This window comes from Corvus cornix, chromosome 5, assembly GCF_000738735.6.
Source record: "Corvus cornix cornix isolate S_Up_H32 chromosome 5, ASM73873v5, whole genome shotgun sequence".
Classification (NCBI taxonomy): Eukaryota; Metazoa; Chordata; class Aves; order Passeriformes; family Corvidae; genus Corvus; species Corvus cornix.
In genome coordinates, this window is record NC_046335.1 from 47269781 (window position 1) to 47288125 (window position 18345).

At 39.5% G+C, this 18345-nt stretch overlaps 1 protein-coding gene across 2 annotated transcripts in view; it reads right to left on the reverse strand.

The window, feature by feature from the left end:
* MOB2 (MOB kinase activator 2) overlaps positions 1-18345 on the reverse strand; it is a 110031-nt gene that overhangs the window by 66345 nt on the left and 25341 nt on the right. Inside the window, exon 1 of one of the 2 annotated variants that reach the window (XM_019284461.2) lies at positions 8381-8430. The exons of the other annotated variant lie outside the window; for it this stretch is intronic. Coding sequence (XP_019140006.1) covers positions 8381-8415 — 35 coding nt within the window. The 5' untranslated portion in view covers positions 8416-8430. Of the gene's footprint in view, positions 1-8380; positions 8431-18345 lie in introns of those variants that run through there. 2 annotated transcript variants of the gene reach the window in all.

The following is an 18345-nucleotide window of genomic DNA, read 5'->3' on the forward strand; positions in this document are numbered from 1 at the left end:
ATGCCTTATCTTTATCTGAAGATGCCAGTGCCAAATAAATTATTAGAGTGTTTTGCAGGAGGTACCTGCAAAACACTCTAAATCCAGAGTCATTGTCTCACCCCTTTTATCCTTTCTGCTCCTTACAGTTCCCCCATCTCCTAAAGAGCAGTTGATATTTTAGACTCATGACCTGGTTTAGGAAACAGCACTGCAACACTTGAATATTGCTAACACAAGTCACCATTTTTATTAACTTACTGACCAAAATAATTCCAAGTCTACATACTACAAGGTTTTCCCACACATACACACATTAGTATCAGGCTTGCTGTCAAGGCCATCTTTTCATTCCTTTTCACTCCCAGTTCACATATTTTGGTGCAATCACACAAACCCCAGTTAGTTCCTTTCTGTGGGACCAGCAACTCTGCTACTGCAGAGATTCCATGACAACATAGAGACAGTTCATACTGCAGGTCAGGCATAAAGCAGTAATGTGCTATACAGAAAGCACATGCATTGTGTGCTTGCATTAATACTTTTATATAAAATTCCACCTTTTATCTGCAGGAATTCTATTAAAAGTCCATCATTGTACTCCCCAAAAACTCTTATGACAAATTTGACAAACACCACAAAAGCGCAGCAGCAAGTGCTTGAAGAGGAAAAGTGAGTGCAGTAAGTTTTGACTAAGCATATTAGAAACAATTACATGTCAATCTTTACACTGTGTTTTGTCCTTCTCTATAGAAAAGTCAGTTTAAAAAGTCTTTTCTTTATTTTTCCTTGTGAAACAAAGGTGGAAAAAAAAACTGCCATGAATGCAAAAAGCTTCTTGAGAAGACAGGAGATTTTTTTTTTTCCTTTGGCCTGGCTCAAAATTACATTAATCACTTGTGTGCTCTTTCCTCATATCCAAAGAAATATCTGCCCTATCCATTTTGTTATACTGCACTATGCTACAATTACACATATACCACAATCCAAGAAAGGTTATAACATTTCCAAAATTGCTGCAGAAGTGTCCAGCAGCAACCTAAAAATCACCGGATTTACAACAAGACGAGATACGCGTAACAGAAAACTCTTCCAGCAAAGAATCAGCAATGGCAATGACTCATGTAAACATGGACAATCTACTGAAATTTCTTTTCTGGCAAGCTGCTGCTCTAAGGAAGGACTAATGACATTTGGGAAAAAGTTTGCAAATGAAAAGAGCATGCCACACGGCTCTTAAACTTAGCAAAGAATCCAGTTTACCCCTATTCAATACTAAGACATTTAAGGAGGCAGGATTTTTTTTTCCCCCCAAACAATCATATGAAAAGTAATGAGCTGGCACAGAGATCATGCTATCCACTACTCATTTTTTTTATCAAGAACAAGAAGCATTTAAACCTATACATTGGTATTTCACTTTGCAACACTGTGCAGCTCTACTCTGTGCTATGGAGTTGGAAACACATCCTGCAGCTGGAGAACAACATAACCTAAGCACAGAAAGCCTGCACTCCCCCTAATTACAGATTCAAATGGTGGCTGTGTGTGGAGCCTCTGGAATAATTACAGTCCTTACTGGTACACTCTGAGGGATGATATATTGAGTAATTTAGAGGGAAACAAAACTAGGATAAACCTTTTAGTAGTAAAGATACTGCTGTGGAAGGATCTACTTTTTCCATTACGAGAAGTTTATAATATTCATCTGGTTTTCAAATGCAGAGGTATTAATCAACATGTAAATTAGAATTTCTAGAGTAAGATTTGTCTGACAGGCTTTTATTTGCTGAACAAGTACTGCGAGGAACCTGAAAATTACTGTTACTGCATTGACATGATTCTCATTCCAAACCCGCATCTTCTACTCTTAGGTCTCATGCTGTAATTGCCCCATTAATTTTCAATCAAATCATAAACTACCTGTGGTGATCTCACCAAGAAGGCTGCCAGCACATGTAGCTGATTAAACAATTGCTCTGGAAACTTCCTCTCTTACCCAGAAAAAGACTTTCAGTTACAGCTCAGTTCTAGCAGGCCAGTGAGTGCTGAGACTTAATGCACACTTCACTGCCAAAGTCAGTAATAAGAAATGTACCACCACCTTCACAGGGGATACACAGTAAATATTTGAGGACACGCTCATTTTTCCTTTTCATTTTTCAGAAGTATTAAGTGAAGGAAAATTGCTCAGTTATGCACAGAGTGTAACTTTCTCTGGCAGCAGTGCCTGGGCCTCCTAAGAACATCCTCTAGAAGGTAATGGCCCTGAAATCTCGTGAAGAGATGTTTATTGTGTGCATTGAAAAGCTCAGTAATAGGAAGGAGCTGCTTCCACGACCACATTCTTTGAAAATGAAAACTTACATCGTTTCAACTTAATACTCAGAGGCCAGCACACAAAGCAAAAACCATTCACAGTTATCTGGCTGGTTACCCTTAAAACTGCAAAGCAGGTGATGCAACGAATTCTCACTCTAAGGTTTCTCTAGAGGTTTAAGAGGCTCTTACAGGAGGAAAAGATGGGTGATATGACTAGCTGACATTTCCATTCTGAGAAGAATACAAAGGCTGTGCCACCCTGATAACTCAGAAAGGAATAACATTATTCTCCAGTATTATAACACTTATTAAAGCACACTAAAGGAATAAAATATCGTAGCTTACTGACTTTGCTACATGAGAAAATTCAGGAGAACATTGCTCACTCATTAACATCATCTAACCTGACTGCAACAGACCCCACCAAAAACTAGGCTGAAGCAACATACAGCTTCATGACAACACCAAGATCAAATTTCTGAGTGGCTGGCACCACTTTATCTTTCTATAAACCTGTCCAATTTCAAAGTCCCTATTATGCCAAGGGCTACAAATTTAAGTGACCCTTTCTACAAGGGAAAGGGATCCAAATCACTCAGATGAACTCCTGCAACAAACAGCTAAGATGCCCTCAAGTACATAAAGCAGTAAATGGAGGGATATTCATGGCTTGAAGGAAAAGCTGTGCACCTTCTAATGCAGCACAGCAGCTCTCCTTATCTGCCCCTCACCCTTACCGGCACCGTGACCCCCAGAGCGGCTCCCCTCCTCCAACCCTCCTAGTCTCAGACACTTCCTGTCTCCAGTGGCATTTATTTTCAGCTCTCAAGATTCCTTTCTATACGTTCCAGGAACCCTCTAGCCATCCCTCTGTCCAGATGGCAGACTACAGATGAAGGGAACAGGGTCTTGGAGAGTCTTTTCTTGGCCTGCTTCTCGGCAGCCTGCTGGAACTCGGAGGCAGGCTGAGTCTTGCACAGACAAGGCACTGTTGCACTGCAAAAGCCCTTCAATCCCTCTCCACAGTTTTCCTCAATGCCCTCTTTGTCTTCAGACAAATTTGTCTTAAACCTTTTAACGGCCTCTGCTTTCCAGGGGCATACTTTATACAATCTACTCCCTACAAAGCTGCAGAAAGCTAATAAAAGGGCAAAGGGAAAGGGGTCTGAACAGACAACCAGAGCCTCAGTTTTTACTACAAAGCAGATGTTACTTTGACAAGCAGATGCAGAAGAAAAAGGTAGATGATAGGTCTGAGTCCTGTTGATCCCTGTCATCTGCAGGAGATTTTCTGAAACGTGACAGAAACACAAGTTCATTACTCAATTTCATTAAGGATCATCACCCTACAATGAACTATTTTCAAACTCTGACTCTCCCAGATCACTAGTCCTTATCTCTGAGACAACAGAACCAGATTATTCTGTAATCACAAAGACCAACAGATCATCTCTCACCAACATTATACATTCATGTACAAGCTTCAGAGAATGATTGACATCCCTTATTTGAGAAACTAAAAATTTTACCAAAACAAGAAGAAATTTTAAAACCCTTTTCTTTTTGTTTCCAAGTGAAGCTCCACTGAACAACACTTTCGTAAGTTTTAGTAAGATCTGTTCACAACGCCTTTAACTCTATTCATATCAAAAGCTATGACAATACTTGATTTATTATATATGTAATGAAACAGTATTTCCAAGAGCCAAGAGAGTTTAAATCTGAAATAAAGCTGTATGCTTCAGAGTAGAATACATTTAGGCATAAACTATTCTAAAATCAAATGCAGTAAGCAAAGACAGTTCCTCATTTAAAGACTGGAGCTGTCAGGAAGGCTCTAATGTAGCTCTTGGCTAGAAAGATTACTTTAGGAAATGAACTGCAAGAGAAAGAACAAATTGTAGAACTTGAGTAAAACCCAGCAGGGGTAGGAAAGGAGAAGTTACAGACAAACTGACAAAGCACAAAAAATTTCCCAATTTCAGATAGGGCCTTAAAAATCCAGAAAGGAAAAGAACACAACAGTGCAGTGGTGGGAAAAATTAGGCAAAACATGTCTTTGTCGTTTGAAGGTCAATACAAAAACATATCTTCCTTGAGGGAAAAAGCAACACAGTCTAGAGGCACTGCAGTGCCGTTATCACACCGGCATTTTTCAGTCTAATTCTTGTTCTTTACCACTTTACCACTGATTTTAGAATCTAGTTGTCCATGTCCTTCTATTGCTTTCACCATTTGCATGTCATAATACTGCCTTTAAGATATTTCTTTAGTCTCATTTTGACCAGAAAACAAAAAACTCATACAAAAAACTATCCTGAAGAAAATTCACCACTCCTTTATAGGACACTCTGAAAACAAAATCCTATAAATAAGCTGTATGAGTTACCCTGGCTAGATTTTTATCACATATACTATGTTTTTATTTTTCTTAGCATTTGTACATTATTAGAAAACAATCTTTTTCAGAGACACGCATAAAAATTTTATATGTAATCTCAAAATAGTTCAAATACTTTTCAGATAACTCCTTTCATTTAAGAGGTGTGATCTGTTTGCTTGTTAGGATAATATACTAAATGCATGATAATATCCACAGCTCCTCCCACAAACATTTAGGATTGTCTCATTGAGAATTATCTGCTCCTATGAAATATCCACTGTGTGATTTACAGTCATTTACTGTGTAATAGGTGTAGCTGATGAACTGGTTTTAAGTTCCTGTTTCACCTCTTCCCTTCTTTAGTTCCTCAACAGATTAAAAAAAGTGCAGCTTCATCAGAAATTATTTGATTCAAATATATACATTCAAAATCAATGGCTGGCTAACACCTAATTACGTATCACCTAATTCTATCAACTTAAAATCTGACCTAGAAATTATGATATTTAAAACTGAAATCAGTTACCAACTACCTACAAACCTTACCTAATACGAGCGACATAAAACAAACTGGTGGAACGGACCAGGTATGAAACTCATAGAAAATTAAGTCCATCAGCTGTAGAGTCAATGCAACATAAGAGGACACAGTAAACCACTCCCATTATGATCCAAGGCTCCCATCCCCTTGCCACTGGGAAGATGGATTCTTTTTATTTAAGTCAGTGGTTTATTAACCAGACACTGGGACGAAAGCTGGACTTGTAACCCAGCTGAGGGTGGTTCACAGACTGGAACAAAATCCAGCGAGTGCAGTGTCACATTTGGCCTCTGATCTGAAGCCTGACACCCTGAAGGGTGTCATCTGATGACACCCTTGCTGTGAGCTTTCATACCAACCTTTCCCTAGTTGACTCTCCAGCCAGCATGTGTCTAGAAAACTTTATAGAAGAGTAAGAGCGTGGAATGGAAAAAAAAAAAAACAAACACCTTCTAAAACTCATACAATTAGTCATGCTTTAAAGAAAACCTAGGAAAAAACCCAGAATTTAAATACCCAGAGAAGGCCAAGGGAGCTAAGTGACTGAGGGAAAGTAGAGAAGCCAATGACTGCCCTGACACCTGGACAGACACTCAGCCACCAGGATACACCCACAGAGCAAAAGAACAAATACAAGTGAACACGTTGTGATTAATGGAGATGATGACTGCTTTAGCTGTAAATTCTACATGTTGTGGCTTTTAAAATAGGATGAGAAGTGCACACACCTGGTCCAGCAGTTAAAGCCAAGCTGTAACAGCCCTAGGGGCAACTAAATGAACAGATAATTTTGCACTATGTTTGGCAAGACAGTGGGAAATAAGAGGTTGCTGCCTTAGAACTCAAGCATTACTTCCACATCCCTGTTTTCAATTCTGTTTTTAAAGTTAAGATCAGTCTAGCATTCAAGGTGCAATGACCATTCTCCTTGCATCTCAGCATCTTGGAACTCAGCACAAGAAACTCCAAAAGACTGCAGGAAGAGCAGGAACAAAAGGCTAACGTTTATATTGCTGATCTCTCCGTTTTATGAGCATCTAGGTCTACCAGTGTCATGAAAATAATGCAAGATAATCATACAGAAGATGAGACACCAACCCTATGGACTAGTAAACTTGAAAAAAACAGATGCTGAAGCCACAGGCAATTTTATTACAGCATCTATCTTCCCAGTAATGGTATTTTCCACTATCACCCTTCCCTCTTTGTAAGCTGCAAAGGGATTTCTCACACTGATTATAAGCTAAATAAATGGCTACACAGCATTTCTTTCATATTCTGTACTGAAAATAGGACTTACACTGAAAATAGACCATAAGGGAATCCAGCTAAACAGTCAACAACTGCCTATGCCATTCTCCAAGGGTTAGGCTACACTTAGACCCTTTTCCATCTGTATTCTCTGGTTTAGGTTGCTATTTGATAGCTCTATACCAAAGTTCTTTTAAATAAAGCAACAATGATCTTTTGGCTAATAAGTGCTAAGAAAATCTTTGCTCTCAGACAGCTGTATCTTGTTACCAACACAGGAATGCCTCTGAACTGTCTGCTTGGGGTGGTTTTGTCAGTAGAGCATTGGCCTATGTAATATATAAAAATCTAAGTATTTACCCCTAGTAAATATACCCTCAATATCCTTGGCTTTATTAACTCCATTCACCCTGGCACTCCCTGTCAAAATCACCATTTCTTTGAATGGGAAATGAGTAATCCTTTATCCAGCTCCATAGACAGCCATTGGAGTTTAGAACTGACTGCTATGGAATCACTCATTGTTACAAAACTATGGATTATGCAAAAGCTTGCATCCACAGTCTTTTTAAGTGATTGATACTGCTGTAGTTTTCAGAAAAGAAAGGTATTTTCTACTATTGCTGATAAAGAGAATGGGTGGAGTACTCAGAATCCTCAGAAACTGGACAACTACACTGGCAGAAGCAGCATGAGAGAAGGGGAAGAATTCCTGCCCATGCAACATGTCAAATAACATGTGAGAAAAAAAATCTCCGTGATTTCAAGCTCACTCCACCACCCTACTCATATTACTTCATTTTTCTGCAAGTCAAATGTCCTTTCTGAGGTTGTGGCTCAGAAATGTAACCTAACATTGTATTACAGAGACGGGCTCTTCAAACTGCCAAAGCAGTCCCCCACATCTTCCATATCAACATCTGTATTTACACAGCTAGTGTCAAACTGGTACTAGAACATAATGAATGACAAGGATACCTGGAAAAAAAAAAATACAGTGGAACCCAGAGAAAATTACATTTTAGACAGTTTTTAGTGTGTCCAGACTGTGATAGCATCTGAGGAAAACTGAAGATTAAAAATTTGGCTCTGCCACAGATCCAGCAAGATGCAGAAGCATTACAGACTGGCTCAGGCACCAGTCTACACGAAGTCTAGAAATCAGGTGCACTCAGTCTGTCCAGAGAGGCTCTTAACTCATTGCAATTTGGCATAAAGCACACCTGCCTTTTAGTGCATTTGCCATATGCTATTTTCTGTGCCTAAAACTGGAGAGGACCATCAGATGGGGCTGTAGTAATGTTAGATAGGGAGAAAGTGGATTCCTGATATGCAATCTCTGTACGAAGTTCTTACCAGTCCTACTTCTTAATCTAGGGAGACTCCTGAAACACAGATTTAAAAATCATAGCCAATTTCTCATCTTGTGCATACATCACCTGCAAAGCATGAAAGAAACAACATGATTTAAATTGAAAAAATGTTTCACAACTTCAGCTGCAACTCAAGTCAAGCACAGAGTGACAAAACAGACTCTGCAGGGTACTAATAGTCTCTTGGTCTAAACACATTGAGGGCAACATAGGAGTTTACTGAAGAAAGAGGGAAACAGCACTTGTAATGAGTGTTCAGTAAACTTCTCCTATCCTCAGGTTTTGTTTCATGCAAAGAGACATGGCAAAAATAGATTACTAACATTTGTTATCATCAGAAAAGGCTACCTTGAGGTAGAAAAGCTGGACAGGAAAGACACTCAGGATTTTGGTTTTCTCTCTCCCTGCTGCTATTCCTTCACCTAGTCCTCCTTCCCCTTCTTCAGCTAAACTCCTTCTCAGCTTCTGTATGCACAGTACCAGCTCATGTCCACACACGTCTGTGCTAGTTAATGTATAAAATGGCCTTACCAGCAGCAGCGCAGCGAGCAGATGATGAATTCCATTCCAACAAAATCAACAGCAGGGGATTTCCGACAAGATGGCAATAGAGTAAAACACAGTTCAGATACTCAAAGAAACATGGGAAGCCCAAGATAATGGATTACTGAAACACAGCCTGAAATACCAGTAGCATTTTTCCAGAATTCAGCAAGATGAAACTTCTGGGAGGCAGAGTGAAAAACAGAAAAAGGTGCTCTTCTAGAGAACAGGCATACATAGCTCACTCTTGAAAAGACAGCTGCACAAAAGAAATAGGCTTTCTGCCTTTTCTTAATCTATCAGAATAGCTGTTATCTAGAGTTTCCTCCTCTTATTTCAGGGTAGGACTGTTCAAAACAAAAAAAAAAAAACCCTCCTCCTGACAAATGAAGAGTTAGCAACTATTTTGATAATGCTTTTCTCTATCTAGTTCTGCCTGCCTTTCAAGTCAGTTTGGAAGCAAACAAACAGTACTACCAAAATAATAAATAAGTAATGAGAACCATTTTTTCCAATCCTTCCTTTTCTCTTTCACAACATTAATTCCAGTGACTCAGACTTATTACAGTCCAAAATATCTGTTGAGTCTGTTGCTTTTTTCTAAAACTTACTCTCTTTCTTGAAGTGTTGAAACAGTCGGTTTATACCTGTTTTATAAGATTTCATGAACTCTATTCATCTTTCTGCTTATTAGTCAAGAGGGAAAAATTCCCAGCCACAGAGCCTTAAAGCTCCACCTTGTGGAAGATGCCTAGAATATTCCAGTAGGCTCCAGGGGAAAAAGGACTTCAAATCAAGCTTACAATTAATGACGTGTTTGACATTGACACTTTTTCATCAATCACACAGTAAGATAACCTCTTAAATGGATTCTACACCAGCAGAAAAACAAGCAGTGGGGGACTACCAATAAAATGAAAATAAATGGCTGTACCTTGAGTCTTGTGTCCAGTTCTGGGCCCCTCACTGCAATAAAGACATTGAAGTGCTGCAGCATGTCCAGAGAAGGCAACAGATCTGGGGAAGGTTCTGGAGCACAAGTCTTATAAGGAGCAGCTGAGGGAGCTGGGGTGGTTTAGCCTGGAGAAAGGGAGGCTCGGGGGTGACCTTATAGCTCTCTACAATGACCTGCAAGGAGGGTATAGCCAGCAGAGGGTTGGTCTCTTTTCCCAGGAAACAAATGATAGGACAAGTGGAAATAGCCTCAAGCTGTGCCAGGAGAGCTTCAAGTTGCACATCAGGATGAAATTCTTCACTGAAAGGGTGGTTAAACATTGGAATGGGTTGCCCAGGAAAGTGGTGGAATCACTGTCCCTGAAGCTGTTCATGACTGGGCACGGCACTCAGTGCTATGGTTTAGTTGGCATGGGGGTCTTTGGTCTAAGGTTGGACTCAGTGATCCTGGACTCTCTTCTAACCTGAATGATTCTGTCTTTCTGTGAAAAGCTGGTTATATTTTGTGGCAATGCAATAACCATCCTGCTTTGAACCAACTGACAGCACCAGCAGCAGTCCAGAACACATCTTGCTTTCACCTTGTTTGCTGGTTCCCATGCACTGGACTTACTCTCTTTGTAATCAGGAAAACAGGGAATCTCAGACAGATTCACCTGGACAAGGGGCTGGTAACCAAAGAATACAGCAACCCTGCCAGCAGGCATGGATAAGTGACTAACAGAACTTCATCTTGCAATACTGGATTGACTGTAATTTTACACAAGGGTTCCAAAATCTATTCACAGTCCCCCTCCAGACACCTATTACAAACACACTCAGCTGAAAGCTTGTACTGAGACCAGCTTGGCACATCCACATCCTGCTGTCTGTGATTGTGCAGCTGCGGGACATTAAGGCCAGCCTAGCCAGTACTGCCCTCTGCTGAAAGAGCCTGCACAGGCAAACGGTAGCAACTCCTAGTCTGTTTTTCTGCATCATATAATGTACCTTGTTTTTCCTTCTTCCTGCAAGCCTTTACAATATCCAGGGTTCTGTTTTATCGTAGGGCTTTTTAACTGCTGCTTCTTCCCCAGGAGGGCTACAAAGATGTCCAAGAGGTTTCTAAGTTTACATACTGTAGTACCATGCCAGCACACGCAGACTCCAGAAATCAAAGAGCTGCTGCACTAAAGCACTGCAGACACAGCTCATGTTTTTAGCAATATAAGAGCAAACAGGTAAAAACATTAAAGAAAGTAAGGCATTCAAAAATAGCCCCATAAAAATTTAAATTTTTCCTTTGTCATCCGCAGTACAGCAATCATAGAATAGTAACACAAGATGTTCTTTTGTGTACTAAACCCAAGATACTTAAAGAACATACATCCATATCCATTCAACACTTGGAATTTGCAAAATTACCATAATTAGTAACTAACTACTAACAGTAATCACATTACTTTCTCTGATACAAACTTTGCAGTGTTTCTATTGTCCATCAGTTGCTCCACTTTGAGATTTAGACGTTCAGAACAATCTGAAAGTCTGCATACCTTAAGGACTGAAATACTGTACCAAATCTGAAAGTGCAGTGCTTTTAGCAACCAAATAACACTTGGCTGAACAATACCTTTGCGCGGAACACTGGACACGAATGTGAGCTGCCTGAATGCAGGGTCCCTGAACACAGAGAAGATTTAAACGTGCCACTCAGAAGAGAGGGAAGTGCATCCCTGAAGCTCCGCAGAGAGCACGGAGCTCCTCCCGGAGCTGCAGAGGGAGCCCGCTGCCCGCTGGTCCCCAGCGCCGGAAAGGCGGGGACCGTCCTGGCACTCACCGCAATCCACAGGCCGGGCTCGGTTTCACTTCTCAGCAATGATCACATCGGAAAAAAAATGACGAGTGATTACTCAGCAGCCAAGAAGAAGAGCGTCTGACCTGTTGCTGTGCGGTACCCTTTGAATCTGTATGTTAAAAGAGGTGCTTGTTTTAAATCACACTCAGTGTTGTATTCTTCCTCTTCTCTAAGCTAAACGAGCTCCAACTCTGAATGACCCTTCACTTCACACAGGGCTTCTGTGGAGGGCATCCTTGGTTGTTCAGTTAATATCCTGGTTGCACCCTTTACTTAAAAAAAACCCCAACCCCCCCAAAAAAATCCCAGGCTTTTACCATAACAAAAACCTTTGCAACCTCCATGAAGTCCTTACAATTTTCAATGTTGACAACTGTTACCAAAAAAGAGCCCGAATACAGCAGAAAAAAACATTAAGTTTATTAATAGATTTTAAACACACCAGAAGAGATTAAATATACCCCAGCACACAACCTGAAACAATGTACTTCACCTTTGCACACTGTAGTCTTTTCGATGAAACGATTGAATCTTTATTTAAAAAAAAAAAAATCCTCACTTATGCAGTCTATCTTCCAAAATGCAGAAGGGTATTTAAATTTTTATAGTTCACAAAACAGGACCAAAATCACTGATAATAAAAACACTATGTACGGATGGGAGGCCAAACCACCATTTGTGTATTAACAATGATGAAGACTTTAAAAAAATGGCATTCCACAGAAAAAGTACCTGACATCACTGACATGTGAAAGCCCCTCGTTTAAATCTAGCTTTGACTATTACTCTTCATGAAATTAGAGCTAAAAATGTCTAAAAATTACACTTGATAGATACATCAAAGTTTCAAAGCCACTCTTCTCACTCTGACCCCCATATGAGCCTATCAAAAAGGAAACTCATGTTGAACTATCATTTTTTACCCAGTAATCTCCTTTTGCCCCCTACCTTGCTTCAGCTACAGCTGTGTGCACATAATGGATGCAGTGGTTTGGATTAGTTCACTTGAAGCACTAATCACTGCATTCAAGAGGAATCAGATCCACTTTAACTTATGTAACCTCATTACCAGATGAGTGAAGGAACACAGTGAAGCTGAGAAAAGCAGCACCTTTTGTAAACTGGTCATAGGTTTGGTTTTTTTGAGGAAAGGTGATACATACACCTTTAAAAAGAGATGCAACCAAATTGTTCCTGTAACAACAGAAGCAACAACACATCTAGCCTAGTCCAAGTCAGTCTTGTTGAGATAGAACTGTATCGTGTTTCTAGCAATTTCTTCCCTAGAAATCAAAAGCATTACAGCTAGATTATCTCTTGGAAAGCCCCAAGTGCTGCCACATGCTTCGTCACTACAGCACTCTCTATCTTCCTGCTTGGCAGCCTCACCATGCATTATTCACTCTTACTCTGCTGCCATACGTTCAGTTTCTTTGGTGGGGAGTTACTGTGCCTGCTAAACCACTTAGTCTGCAAGCATAAGAGCATCCACAGCATCAAAGGGCCTGCAGGAACTAACTAATTTTTTTTTTTAATCCACAACTTCAATTAGATTTATCAGCCTATAGAATAAAAATTCATTAAATTCCAAAGATCCCTTCAAAAAACCACAGGATAGACCTGTCTGCCCATGGAAACACACCCTCCCCATCATTACTAGTTAAAACAGCAAAACTTAATGAATACAAGGCTGGACTCGGGCTGCCCAGCTATATTGAGAGCTACATGCAAAAGGTGTGATTACAGGAAGAGTGTTTCAGGCAGAGTACAAGAACTGGGCAGAAAGCTCAGAACCATGAGAAATTCATGCCTGTTTCATCTTACAATAATAAAATGAGACAAGTTTATTCGTCTCCACCTTTCACAGAAATTACAACCCATGGAGACTGAGGGCATGGAACAAAATGCATCAATTTGCCACTATAATGCACTCTGACAGCAATACACATACCATGACCTTTAATCCATGTAGGCCTCTTCCACACATTTAAGAGGGAAGTTAGAAGCACAGACTGCAGTGACAGATTACATGAGCATCATTGACAACTCCTACGTGTTGAATTTTTTTCACATATTTAATAACCAAAGACATCAAACAATTCTGTTGCCGCTATCCTGACTGATACTCCTTGCCTGAGATTTCATGCAAAGTGCAGTTATGTTTGTGGTATCCACAGCTCTTAACTACAATAAAGGAGGAAATTCCAACAAAGGAAGTTAAGCAGCTGAAAAACCCAAACCTTCCTGGTAATACTGTGACAAAACTTGACCACTACAGTTTAAAAATGACCAATCAGAGCAAACTTTCTAAATAAAGGGATCTGGAGAAAATACTCATTTCATTGGAAACTAATATCCATGCAATACATAGAAATTATAATAAAAGTAATGGAAAATATTTCTGAACTTATTGATCTATGAATGTACAGAAAGAAAACATTTTTCTCCTTAATTAGCATGCTCCCTCTATCTGACCTTTGAGATCTTTTTTATGAAGCATGAGAAGACCGACATACTCTGGAATGTTGTCCTTGCCCAATGCTAGAGGAGATTTATAGCACCTGCTGTTGAACAGGCAGGCTAGTCCATGGTTTGTGCTTTCACATCTACATAGGTAAAATAACTGAAGGCAGCTGAAGAAGAACTGACCGCATACTCAGCTTCCGCTTAAAGAACAGGAAATCCATGTTTTGGTTCTCTGGGTAAAACTGTTGAGAAAGACGTCAACACACACACAAAAAGGTAAACATATGTGGCCTGCAATGATACGAAAAACTTAATATCAGCCTTTTTATGCACTTGGAAAATGTAAGTGTTCTTCTGAATGTACATTTGTATTAATTATTTCCTGCCTTATCTACAGCATTGCAAGTAGGGAAGCAGCTGGACTCTGGAAATTGAGCTTCTCTCTGCTGCTTTTCATCCTAATGTTACATAATGGACCAGATTTTATAGTGTGACTGCCACCCTTGTCTTCAGTCTCTGCTTTACAGAGTTCTCTGTTTTTTCTACAGTAACTTACACCACAAGATCAGTATCTCATCATAAAATCTTTTGTGTCTAGCTAACTGGCAATGTCAGCATTATATCCTTAACAGAAATGACCTAATCCATCTTATTCTGCATTGAAAGTAGAGGACTCCTCAGTCATCTTCAAATATGTGATTTTAAACATACTGCAGTTATCTAAGGCAAACACACACCCTTTGGGTTGCTGGGAAACAGGACTTTTCTAGTTTGCCTGGTTTAATACAGGATATACACACCTGCAGTCAAGCACAATGACAGGAAAATCAAGTTGATTTTCACAAAGTATTCCTTTCTCTGATAAAAAATATCCAGATGCAACAAGCTATTTTCACCTATGGTTCCCTCCACCTCCCATGACTACAGTGTATTTGATTCTGTAAGTTATTTAACTTGAGTGGTCATTATGACCATTCAAAAACAACCTCAAAAAACAGGGGCAGCCATCAGGGTTGAGCTAATCAAATCTGGAATGTGCTACTCTTTCTGAAAAGCTCTCTCACTGACCAGCACAGTAATACTTTTCATCCAGAGACATGAAAAAAGCACCTTCCAAAACCTGCACTTTCCAAAGCACTTCTGCTATGTAGAGGGTACGAAACCATATCCCAACAAAGGCAGAAGAGAAATAGTCTTCACTTCTCCTTGCACCTTAAATAAATGTCTCACATACTGGCCTCACCCTTCAGCCCTAAAGTAAAGTTCATCAAGGTCCCAGACCTTAAAAAAAGAAATGATACAAGCAAACTTACAAGTTGAAAAAGAAACTAACACTGTACATTGAATAAATAGGAAAAACACTCACTAAAGCCACTGTAAAAATACTACAAAACAAAATACTGAACTTATAGATAAGCATGATTAACATTTTAATAGTCACCACCAAAAGGACAGTAAAAATATATTCAGCAACATTTCATCAATTTGCTTTATAAAGCCATAGTGCAGGAGTCAAATCTAGAAATTATGTAAAAGTAGTTTGGATGTTTCAGAACGGATTTTAAGAAGCTGTCTTCCCTCTAGCACATTACATATATCCTGAGCTTTCTCCAAACAAAATTAATAATTTCCCATTTAGCATTTCTCCCTTTCTTGCCTAGAGACCTCTAAGAGGGATATCACCACTATATTAAAGGTCCCCTTTTCTTTCTCCCAGCTTCAATTATCCTTTTCTTTCTCCCAGCTTATGCAGACCCTTTACTTACATGCTAAATAATTAGTTTACTGTAGAAATTTTTCCCAAAGGGGTGAATTGTATTTTAAGGACATACTCTAGCACCAACACATTTCATGGGAAAGCAACTGATGAAGTAAAATACACAGACTAATAGCACACTCAGTGATTATTACTGCTGTTCTGACTTCCAGGTTAATAAGAATTTAACCATGCTGCATGCAGCACAAAGAGGTGGTGTATTAGTTCACATCTCAAGAGACTTAGCCCAGCCTAACATAACTTTTATCAGTTGTGCAACACAGCTGCAATACAGACAGCCCCTTCACACAGCCACAAAAACTAATGCAGGAAGTCCTCCACTTCCTCTCATTATCATTACACTTCCAGAATTACACTTGCAACAGAAGCAGCAGCATCCTCCGTGTGAACATGTATCTTCTTGATTTGCTTGAGGCTGCACAATGTTCCTCTGGAAATGTGTTACTAAGAGACCCAAAGCACAACACCCTCCGTCTCTATGTGTGCCTGGGACACACAATATTCACCTCCCAAGGTCATTATGAGGAATACCATTCATAACTTGCTAAGCTTAAGAAGCCACACAGTTCTGCATAGCTGTCAGTTTAGGGCAGCAGCTTAAACCCAGGGCAGCAGCAAGGGCAGAGTTTCCCCTTCATAAAGGTCTTGGTTCTCTCACAGAAATCTCACAGGCTAATGAGAAACACCTCGTATATCAGGCGGCATTCTTACTTAACAGTAGAAACATGGCTTTAAATTAAAAAAACTGAAGGGCAATTCATCTATTGCTCAGGAAGAGATGAATGTGTATTTCAGATCCTTAATTATTAGTGGTGGCCTTCCTCTTAAAGAAAGCCCTCAGTTGGAAATCACTTCTTTAGATAATGGAATCTTTCAAATGATTACCTTCTCAGGGACTGCAAAAACTGTTTGTGAAGATGCAGTAGTCCACAGCAGAGGGAAATCACCCTTGAAAACGCTCAGTCATGAATAATACATTTAAAACATGCATTACCTAACAGGCAAATGCATTACTGATTTAAAAGCCGATAAGTGAAATTGGAAGGGTTTTTTAATAAAATTCAGTGCACTGTGCTTTCTGGTGATGACTAAACACAAGTGACAAACTAGTTTTAAATATGAGGTTTGCTGTTATATCCCTCTTCTCAGACAAGCATGTCCCAGACCTCTGCGGAAAAATTATTAGTGAAAAATGTGTTCCTAGTTATCATGTTACCACAGTAAAGCAACAATAAGAAACTCAAAGCCCGAGCAACAATGTAGATGGAAATCTAAGCTGAAGCCACAGGACCCAAGAGTGTCACATTTCCTTCCCTCTGACTCAGGCCTGGATATTCTAGGCAAAATAAACCCATCCAGGATGGTAAAGCATGCCTCTCTGACAAACCTGCTGCATCGCTGTCTTTTTCAGAGGCTTTCTTGAAAATGTGGTGCAAGGAGGAGATCTATCTACCCTAAAATGTAAAGTACTCAAAACACTGTTTAGAGCTCTCAGCTGTAAATGCTGCCAGAGCTCATTCAACTTATAGTAATTCCAGATGTATCTTAAATTCCTGGTAGGGTTTCACAGATAACTTAAAAACAAAATACAACAGTAGCTCTATTGCCAACTCTTGCTTACATTTTAAAATGTATAAACAAGCCAATCTGAATTGAAATCATTATGTTTCAGAACATCATACTCACTACCACTTATTTCATGGGCTGCCACAGTAGTTATTTATTACCCTGTCAGTCAAAATGTAAGCATTTCTGACAGTATGGCTTAGGAAAAAAAAAAAAAAAGTAGTCATATTTTTACTATTTCAGGGATAATATTCAATTTACAGAGTATGATTTTTCAGAAACCCACATAAAAATATCTCTATGGTACAGAACTTTCAAGCTTGTTTCTTCAACTGGTTTGCTGTTAATTTTTCCATTTAGCTGGGATCAAGAGTGCTTGAATTCTTCACTACTATGCACAATACTGTTTCTGCAGATTAGGCTATTACCCAAGCAAAAATTTCCCTGTTAGACTGAAGCATATGAAATGTACACAGAATATCCATTTTTTTAAACATGTTTTCGATGTGATTTGCAAGATTCTTTCTAGCAGCCGAAAACTAAGTTATTTTTCTGACTCCTGCTCTTTCTTCAGGCCTACAGCAGTGCTGCTACAGCAGTAAATGTAGGTTATCATCCATCCCTGAGGTGCTGTGCTAGCAATCACTGCAGAACCTACAAACACCCACAAAGTTTCTCCAAAATCGACAAGTGAGAGCAAAGCTCACAGAGATAACTATATCCATACTGACCAATGGAAAACAAACGGCAACCTATGTACCCCCGTCTTAACACTAGGGAAGGAAGACACACTGAAATTCAACCACAACCTGGAGTTACTGGTGGCAACCCATTCCCTAATATTCAAGGTGTGCTGCATTTTCTGGTACCACAGTCTGTGTGGATAAAAAAGTCATCCTGAGGAAAGAGCTAAACAAAAATAAAAATCATTTGTCCCTTAGCCTCTCACAATATTTATCATATTTACCAGTGCTTTAGTCCTATCAACAGCTTAACAAGGTGCAGACTAAGTATCTCAAGGATATTACCATATGTGAATCTTTAAAATATCAGCAGTTCTCAATAACTTGCCTGAAAGTTACCATTTTAGAAATGGGAAATGAAAGACAAAAGGGAGCTGGAGAGATGTCTGAAGTCACCTGGCATGCTAATGGCCAAATTCAAAATAAGAATCCAGCTCTGTTGGAGTCCTAAACAAGTTCTCTGTAGAGACACCAAGAAAAACTGAAATACAGATAGTTACATCAAGAGCAGCTCCACTTTTAAGAAAAGCATTTTATTCCATGTTCACCATGTTTACTAAGCATTTCTTAGTAAATTCCCCTAGCAAATATTTATAACAATATGAACACA